The 9,401-nt window shown below is 41.6% G+C and overlaps 1 protein-coding gene across 1 annotated transcript; it reads left to right on the forward strand.

Moving 5' to 3' along the window:
• The first annotated feature begins 621 nt into the window (after positions 1-621).
• Positions 622-9,368, forward strand: CLXN (calaxin). The gene is made up of 6 exons (XM_065831550.2): positions 622-1,282; positions 1,976-2,137; positions 3,525-3,629; positions 5,080-5,231; positions 7,168-7,272; positions 9,177-9,368. The coding sequence occupies exons 1-6, from the start codon at positions 1,099-1,101 to the stop codon at positions 9,225-9,227; spliced, it is 759 nt and encodes a 252-aa protein (XP_065687622.1). The 5' UTR covers positions 622-1,098; the 3' UTR covers positions 9,228-9,368.
• Positions 9,369-9,401: the final 33 nt, after the last annotated feature.

A 9,401-nucleotide genomic window follows, 5' to 3' on the forward strand; every position in this document is an offset into this window, starting at 1 on the left:
ATTGCTGTGCCTCCTGTTAGCCTTTAACAGCTGCCTGTCCATCCCGCTGGTCCACATTAGGTTGTACTCCTGAGCCGCCCCTTTTTTCGTTGCACAGGTGCCAGCTTCTAACTAATCTCTGTTGCATGCAGATACTTCAGACATCCCAATGTCAGGAATTTCAAGACCTTTGTTAAGACCTGTAACTGAAATCTAGGAGAGAAGTATTGCCATTCTACTGAGTTTTCAAATGAAGTTCTTGAGAAAGTATAAACCATTGTTGTGCAGCAATGTCCCTCTAAACCCTAGTAAGGATATTTTGATCAAATATTTTTTACTGTTGGGCTTGATGTTACCAATTCCACATACAGTTTTGTCAATGAGGTTAAAATAAAGGCAAGATGCAGTGAACAGTAGGGGTTCAGGGTTTGTATTTGGTTTTGTTGGGGTTGTTTTGTTTTTAAGTTGTGGTGTTGCAGTTTTTGGTAAAAGAACTTGTAATGAACCGTAGCATAAATGCTCTGACCTGTGTGATACCGTTTGACTTTTACACAACTACCTGCAACAGAAAGAAATAAAAACGGAAACAAGAGCCCCAGTCTTCCGAATACGTAAGCTGGTATGTTGTTTTGATTGTCTGAATATAACTATTTGCTCTGCTCAGCTGTGTGACTCCAGCGCTGCTGTCGCACTTCGGAAGTGCTGCAGCTGCCCCGGGGGCTCACGGGCTTTGCCAGTTCGCAGAAAACTGTTTCAGCACTGACGGTGAAATGTTCCTTATTCCAGTTATGTTAACAAATATCTTGTGGCTCCTCTGGCATCCTCTTCTTCCTGAAGGAAAAGTCTGGTCACAACCCTTTGGCTTTCCTGGTTTGTGCATGTCGAGTGCGTGAAAAGGTGATATGGGTTTTGGGTGGTATCAGGTAACCTCCAGGCACATTGCAAGGCGGAGCAGTCAGATGAAGTAGCAAATGAGCAATGTGGGAACGGGAGTATTTTCATAGCTTTGTCTTCTGACAGCAGATGAACAAATAGTACTCTGTGTAGTAGTTAATTTTTAGCTCTTCTTTCCAGAAGCATTTGTAGAAGTTTAACATTTCTGCAATTATTTTTTAATGTATGATAACAAGTTCCTTTGTTGTGTCTATAGATCCGTGTGTGTTGCTGCACGACCCTGCAGTGTCCCTCGCCGGCACCGCCCGCGTTGCCAGGGCAGCAGTGGCGCAGCGCAGAGGAGCGGGTGCCATGAGCAGGAAGCGGCTGCAGCAGCTGACGGAGTCGCTGGGCCGCTCCGCCAGGCACTGTGAGTGTCCCCCGGGTCCGACCTGGTGAGCTGCGGGGCCGTGCTGCCCCAGGGGCTCGAGCTGCGGGGCCGTGCCGCCCGACGGGCCCCTGCTGCTGCCGGCGGCTCCCGCTGCCCCCCGGGCTCGTTCCGTGGCCCCTGCGCAGCTCTCGCCCCGGGGAGCAGCGGGGTCTGGACGGAGGGCGGCGGGTTAGTGGTAACACCGGAGGTGTGCGGGCGCTGTACGTGCCTTGTGCCCGCTGTCTGGTGTTACCAAGTTAAGTTATAAAATATGTTCGTTTGAACATAGTTTGAAAGAGTTGGGTCTCTTCAGCGTGGAGGAGACTGAGGGGCAACCTCATTAATGTTTCTAAATATGTAAAGGGTGAGTGTCACAAGGATGGAGCGAGGCTCTTCTCAGTGACAACCAGTGATAAGATATGGGGCAATGGGTATAAACTGGAACACAGGAAGTTCCATTTAAATTTGAGAAGAAACTTGTTCTCAGTGAGGGTGACAGAGCACTGGAACAGGCTGCCCAGGGAGGTTGTGGAGTCTCCTCTGGAGACATTCGAAACGCAGCTGGACACATTCCTGTGTAACCTCATCTGGGTGTTCCTGCTCCGGCAGGGGGATTGGACTGGATGATCTTTCGAGGTCCCTTCCAATCCCTAACATTCTGTGATTCTATGATTCTGTGTTTCGATTGCACAGTTAACAAAAGCGAGGTGGAATGTCTGATCAAGCTCTTCGACTCACTGGTGGCTAAGTCCAGCTCCAGCAACCACCGTGCTGTGGTTGGCTTAGACCATGACATGTTCCGAGGCATCCTGCACAGCTCCTTTGGCCTGACTGATGACATGATGATGGACAGAGGTGAGGCTGACGGGTCTGAAAATAATGTAAGATTTTAGTTGTACGTTGTTGACCCTGTGGGCAAGGCTGGACAAAGCAGTGCCATCTCATCCCTGTGAGGACAGCAGAGGAAGATTCCATTCAGGAGCTGCTGCTGAGGAAAGATCCCTTTTTTTCATTTCTTCTTTACAAGGAATAGTTTTCCCTCAGTTCAGAACAGCTCATACTCTTGTACAAGGGAGAGCAGCCAGAATCAGGTGTTCCTTACGGAGTCACTGGAGTGTCATGACAGAAGTGGGCTGCACACTGTCACCTTTCTCTGCTCTGGTGGTTCCGGCTGCAGCCGCTGCTCTGTCCCAGAAATAGTCTGGAAGAGCAGGTAACTCCTGCAGTGAGCGGGAGTGCTGTGGGCAGCGCTGAAAGGACTAGGCAGGCAGTACTGGGAGGTCAGAGTAATGAGCCAAATAACCCCTTGAAAATACAGTGATTTCACAGATTGCTAACGTGAGGGACATATTTGTGGGTGCTGTGAAAGTCACATGTATGATCTCTGATGTGCAGGGCTCTGGAGGAGGATGAGGAGGCCTGAGTCTGCCCTTCTCTTTAGTCTCAGGCTGCCAAGAGGCACGATCATCTTCCTCTTCTTTAGCAGGATTGGTATTTGAATGCCATAAAATAAAAACTTGTTGCCACTTTATGCAACAAGTCAAGTGTTGCTTGGAAAATACCTTACATGGACATGTTACATACAGGGGGGCTGATGTCCATTTGCAAAAGCAAACCTATTGTTTTCCGATTCCAAAATGCTTGGCTCTGAGTGTAGAGCCACTCCTGTAGCAAACTTACTCATTAGCATTCTGAAATATGAATTATTCTGGATGTTAGTTGATGCTTTGAGTTATATCTTGGATTTGAACTATTCTATTACAGGCTGTATGAATAGTGAAGCTGCAAGACTGAAACTTTATTACATCAGGGAAGGGAGAAGAAAAAAAGGAGTTATTTTTCTTTGTATGCGTTGTTTCCAGGATTACTTTCTCCAGGATTTTCTGAGACAAAACATAGTAATTAAAATCCTCTTTGAGATGTAAATATGCCTTGGTTTATTTGATTTACATCTGCATGGAAGCATAATCCCTGGAGTTGTTTAAGTCAAGAGAGCAACAAATCAAACAAAATGTTCTGTCCCAGCAGGATCCTGGAGTAGAAGATCAGTAAACTGAGGGGCAAAATCCTCTTAATTGTTTTGGCTTAGAATGGTTTCACAAGGGTAATCATACCTCAGAGAAAGCAAAGAAACATCTTTAGTAAAAATATGGGTTTAAATTTTCTTTGAATTTAAACAAACATTCTGTTGGTCGTGTTTCCCTATTATATACATTTAAAATGTATCTAATACACTTCCCAGTCTTCCGCATATTTGATACCGCCTGCAATAACTGCATCAGTGTGGTGGAATGGGTGGAAGGCTTGTCAGTATTTCTTCGGGGGACACTGGACGAAAGGATTAAATGTAAGATTTATCTGTATGGTAGCATTTAGTAATAATCATTGAATTTATAACCATTAAATTACATATTGCTTTTGTTATAATTCAGTAGTTACTCTTGTAAAGTATTAGGTAATTTAAGAGTTTTCTTCTGTACGGTTTAATCCAGTTAAACTGAATTCTGAAATGGCTTCTCTGAGACAGAGTTTTTCCTGCATAAGATGCCGTTATCACAGCTGCCACCTTATTTTGTTGCTGACAAAAACCAGCATTTGAACTGAAGCTTGTTCTACAGCACACAGTTTTGACAGCATACATTTTTGTACTCACACACAAAACAAGAAAGAAGCTGATGTAGCTCAAGCAGCAGGGGACAGAGCAGCAGTTGCATTAATTTTAGCAGTTCTTCAGCTTGGAAGATGGAAAAACTGAGTCTGTAAGATGGTCACGAGAACCTCTGCAGTAATGATGGAGAAAGATAGGTGAGAAAAAATAGCAAGAAATCTAGAATTTTAAGAAGCAAGGGATAAAAACTGATGTAGGGAAAAGTATAGCAGAAAAAGAATGACAGCATGTAGTTTCCACAGTTTCCAGGTTGCAGCATCAGCCATCCCTAATGCACTCTGTAATAAATTCATGTGGAAGGTGGCCTGGGATGTCACAGCACTTGGTTGTGTGCCCAGGATGTAGTTCAGTATGTTAGTGCAACTACAGGCAGTAAATATGCAACCCTGCTGTAAGCAGTACGGAATATACCAGTATGTGGTGACGCAGTGTTGTCTGGCCAAAGTGTGTGCCAGTAGTTTTTCACTGTAGGCTTTGTCAAGAAAAAAACAAACCTCTTGTGTTCCGAAACGGAAGAGCTTTATTTGTTCAAGTTTTGTGAAGGATAGTAAAATTTATTATGGTCTTAGATTTCTTATTCCAGAGAAATAGAAACAATTAGAAGATAAATTAAGCAGATACTCAAAATAGTCTGTTACAGAGATTTCCTCTTTGCATTAAGGGATACTTCAGTTCTCTTTTCCATGCTAGTACAGCTTAGTCTTCTTTTTCCTTTTCTAACCCAGCTTCTGAAATAACTGGGATGTGTTTTGTAGGTGCAAAGCCCTTTGATAAAGACAGGCGGTCCCTGCCATGGGAGACTGGGCTTCCAAGCCAGAACCTCATTTATATTCTAAATTGACTCTTTTAGAGAAGTTAAGATCTCTAAGTTACCTTGGTTTCTGTGAACTGAAGATAATTTATTTCAGCAGAAATATATTTTAACTATGAAGGGTAAATAGCCAATAATTTACTTGTCTATATATCAAAATGTGACATATATTTCATATATAAGTAGTATATATGGTAAATATGGCTCAATAGCTATGCTATACAACATAAAATTCACATTTTCTGTCTATAGGTGACAGCTGTAATGGTGTGTGATATAGTTTATATGAACTTTAAATTGTTTTATCTTTCAAAAAAGTCTGTTTTGAGGTTTATGACCTGAATGGTGATGGATACATTTCAAGAGAGGAAATGTTTCAGATGCTGAAAAACAGCCTTCTCAAGCAACCAGCAGAAGAAGATCCTGATGAGGGAATTAAGGACCTGGTAGACATAGCACTGAAGAAAATGGCAAGTACTTACTCATTGTGATACTTGACTGTCTTTCAAGTATTCATTAACTGAACCTCAGAGCATTCCAGAGGTAACTAAATACTGTGACTGCTTTACAGTGGGGTTCTGAGCCACAGGGTTAGTTACACACATGATATAAATGAGTCTCCTACAGAAAGCCAGAAATATAATCCAGATCTAATGAGTCCCAGTCCAGTATCCTCTCATGAAACTGTTAATTTATTTTGTGAATGCGTTATAAACTTTATGTATAAACTAGCATGCATAGGTATGCATACACACATATGCATGCCCAGTCAAAAACGGAAAATTCAAAAGCGTAACCTGTATTTATTCCACTGTTAGGCATCTGCAGTAGCTTTGTTATTAAGTACATTTGAGTTTTATCAATTGATCATGAAATGTCTTAATTGAATTTACATATTCTATTAGACTAATAACCTCAGGATTATCAACATAAAACTTGTGTTGCTGTGATTGATCTGGGATATCCAGATCAGCCAGGGACTGTGTGTCAACATTTTCATTGAACCAATAAATATAATCTCCCCTCCTATGGTGGTGGTCAAAAATCTCACTTAAAACAAGGTCTTGAATTCCAACTTCTTTTATTTAACCATGTGTTTTCTATTTCTCAAACCCACCCATATTGCACACCCTCAGCTTAACAGAGCTGAGCCTAGTCTCACACAGAAAGCAAGCTCCAGCTCAGCAATTTGTTAATCTTTGGAGCATGTACATGCTCAGCTTTCCTGCAGGTTGCAGCCGAAATGGATACCCTCATGTCTGGCCAGCTGGTAGGTGGGCTGTGCTAGTCCACGCACAAGCATAATGAAATCTCCATATATGTAAGAACATAAGTAAACTGATCATGTCCATAATCCTATTGCATAAAAAGAAAGCTCTTACACTAGTTTGAAGAATGTCCAGACTCAATTTGGTGGCTGGGCAGTTGTCTGAGTAGGATATTTCTGATTGCTGCCCATATCAAATAACTAAACAACTAATGATTTGATATTCAAAAATGCATTTGTGGAGTGCATTGCTCAAAGGAGAAAAAAGTACTCTTTGAGCAGTTGCCTGTAGGTACAACTGCATTGTGACAAAGTGTACATCCAGTCCCATGATAACCATTTTCATACTTAAAAATATTGGTAATGAACATGCTCCTGCCCTCCTCTATGCTGAGGAGTGTCCCTCTCACGCACCCAGCAGCCAGTGTTCCTGTTCAGAAATCTCTGCACAGCTCCTTGCCCCAGCTTTTCTGGCCATTAGAACCTGTGCTCCCTGCGTGTTCACCAGCTGCACTGGTTCCATGGCTTTCATCTTCACCCTCTGCCTTGAACACTAGTCATATCTACTCATGTATCTTCACTTAAAGCCTTTATTTGATATCATTTAAAAAAATACTTACGCTCACTGGAACCCTTTTTGGTGTTTTAAGCTGCCACATCAGTAGAAATAGGAGGTTTTTTAATTGCAAAAGTACTAAAAACACAAGGATGAAAACCATAAGGGTAAAGTACATCCAATCTCATGAATAGGGTGTAAATACACTCATGATATAAGTACATATACAGAATATATCCTAACATCATCACCTGCTTTTAAGTCTCCTACTTTTAATTTATTTCTGTGCTTGAGATTTGTCCATGCAGTTTTCAGTTCAGCTTCTTTCCGTATTAAAGTTTGCCTTCTCTGGAATACTGTTAGCAAAGCCATGAGAAATTATAGTTGAGCTTGCTCCACCTTTTATGCTTTTTGTAGAAGCAGATGATACAGATCTTGCCTGAGCAGAGACTAACGGCCCAAAGAAAATTATTTTTGCATACAGTCAAACAAAATAGAATGTGTCAATAAAACACCTGTTAAAACAAAAATACAATTAATGCAAGTAATCATCCTCTGCTGAAGAGTTCTTTTCCTTTTGCAGGACCATGATGAAGATGGCAAGCTTTCTTTTGCAGACTTTGAAAAAGCAGTCAGAGATGAAAATCTTCTCTTGGAAGCCTTTGGACCATGTTTGCCAGACTTAAAGGTACATCAGCCTTGAGTTTTTAAAAAAATGTGCAATACTTTTCTGTGCTATTGGTGAGGAGACATATGTATTATGGTATTAACTGTCATTACATGGGGCCTGCTGAAGTCAACTGATAATTGCTTCGGTTGTGAGATACGAGCATGCTGAGTTCATAAGCTGCCTCTCACAGTACTGATGTACCACAGAGTAGAACACACCTCAGGCAGCAATGTAATGAACAGTCCTCAGCGAGCACTCTCTCAGAATAAGAAAATGAGACCATTCTTTTGAATTGTTTATCCAAAAGCTCTCTAGGAATTCAGTTTTTCTTTCTTCAGTGCCACTTGCACCACTGCCATCACCTCGCTTTTAGCCTCTTTTGGGAGAGGCTGGTAACTTTCCAAAAAAACTGCCCTGAGAGTGTTCTTCATCTCAGAGTGTGGCACTGCTGGTTTTTTAATTACATCTAACTGAGCTTTATTTATTAGCAATACATCTACAGTAATTAAAATTGGAACTTTTTTTTTAAGATGGTAAATTAGAACAAGCTCATGTCCTCAGTTCAACTGTAAAGAGCAGTCTTGCTCTTATAATATTTTTTTCCTAATCCAATAATCATTTTTCTATTTGAACTGCATGTCATTTTTAAATACCGAAAGTAATGCCTTCATAGGGATGAAAAAGACAAAATTCTGAAATACATGCAGTGATTCCTAGAAACAGAAAATGTGTGTAAGACTGCCAAGAACAGAGCAAGTTTTCATTTGCTGGAAACCTCCAGTTCCTGCCAGCTCAGCTGCCCAGTATGCTGAAACCAGGAAGAAGGAGCCTTGTAGCCATGATTGCAGACTGGTTTGTTTGCAGGCTGTATCATATCATGTCAGCTGCAAAACAGCCGTTTCCAAAACACCAGACTTGTCCTGGCAGGCTGTCAAAAGACTTTCAAAGGTTTGGGAAAACCCAGGTAAGAACTCTGGTTTTTACACCAGTGAAAAGGCTTTAAAACACTTCTGAACAAAATTACTTTCACTAATCAGAACAGGAAAGTGACTTGTTTTCTTTGTGTTGGTGATAAAGCAAGTACACGGTTCTGGCTAATCCTGGCAAGAGAGGGAAAACTTGACTTGTTTCTTGCTTAGAGTATTGGTGTCCTCTCTTCTGTACCCTGCCCGTATGTTGCCTTTTTACTAGGTCTCCAGTTTCACTGCTAAAAGATAACTGTTTATATGTCCTTTCAAGCCCTAAACGCAATACATAAATTTCAGCTATGAGCTTTACATGAAGCAAACCCCTAATTTACTAGATTTCTCAGTGGGGTCGTGTTGGGCAGTTTCAATTTTACCCCTTGACACAATTAAACACTCATTTGTACTTAAAATACATATTTTTAAAATGTAACTAACAACTGATTAGAGTCCTACCACCATAAGCAGTTCTACAAGGAGTCAGCAAAGATGCGCCACGAGCCAGTTCCTTGTATCCGCTTGCACCAGCACCCATCCCGTGAGTGTCAGTGTGGGGCACCTCAGCCCAGCCCTGGATCGTCCCCCAGCAGCAGTTCCACTGCCCAGAGGTGGCCCCTGAGCGCTCCCACTCTACACAACACTGTGGTTGTTTACCTCTCCTGCACATTAAGTCATCCCAGCCTCTGCCATTCCTGCTCCCAGCTGGGCCGCCCCATCCCCCCGTGCCAGCTCATTCCTTGCTCAGACATTACCACTGCTGAGCAGTTACAACTAGAATTTCCCCTTCAGTTATAACTTTGAATGTTGTGACTGGTCTCTCAGTGATGACATCATTCATGCTATGGTAGTGTAAGGACTGTCACTGCTTACACATTTCAGTTTAGCATCTTTTTCAATTGCATTTAAGTCCTTTGGTTAATTTATTTTTTCCTTTTTTTTTTTTTTTTAATTTAACAGAGCAGTATGGCATTTGAACAGAAAACTTTCCGCAAAATCCGTGAAGTGTAACTCCAAGTGGAACACTAGTGTAAGAGGTTTTTTCTTCACCATTCTTCATGGTACAATAAAAAACAAAGCAACTTGAAGCTATAAGTTTCAATATTTCTTTACTGTAAAAGTAAATAAATAGAACTTATTTCTGTTCTTCAATGAGTTATGAAATAGAGCATGAGGTACACAGGA

The sequence above is a fragment of the Patagioenas fasciata genome, chromosome 2 (genome assembly GCF_037038585.1).
Source record: "Patagioenas fasciata isolate bPatFas1 chromosome 2, bPatFas1.hap1, whole genome shotgun sequence".
Classification (NCBI taxonomy): domain Eukaryota; kingdom Metazoa; phylum Chordata; class Aves; order Columbiformes; family Columbidae; genus Patagioenas; species Patagioenas fasciata.

Coding starts and splice junctions, on each gene's coding strand:
- CLXN (XM_065831550.2), top strand. CDS start 1,099: ATGATAACAAGTTCCTTTGTTGTGTCTATAGATCCGTGTGTGTTGCTG. Junction 2,138..3,524: donor TGACATGATGATGGACAGAG/GTGAGGCTGACG, acceptor TACACTTCCCAG/TCTTCCGCATATTTGATACC. Junction 3,630..5,079: donor ACTGGACGAAAGGATTAAAT/GTAAGATTTATC, acceptor CTTTCAAAAAAG/TCTGTTTTGAGGTTTATGAC.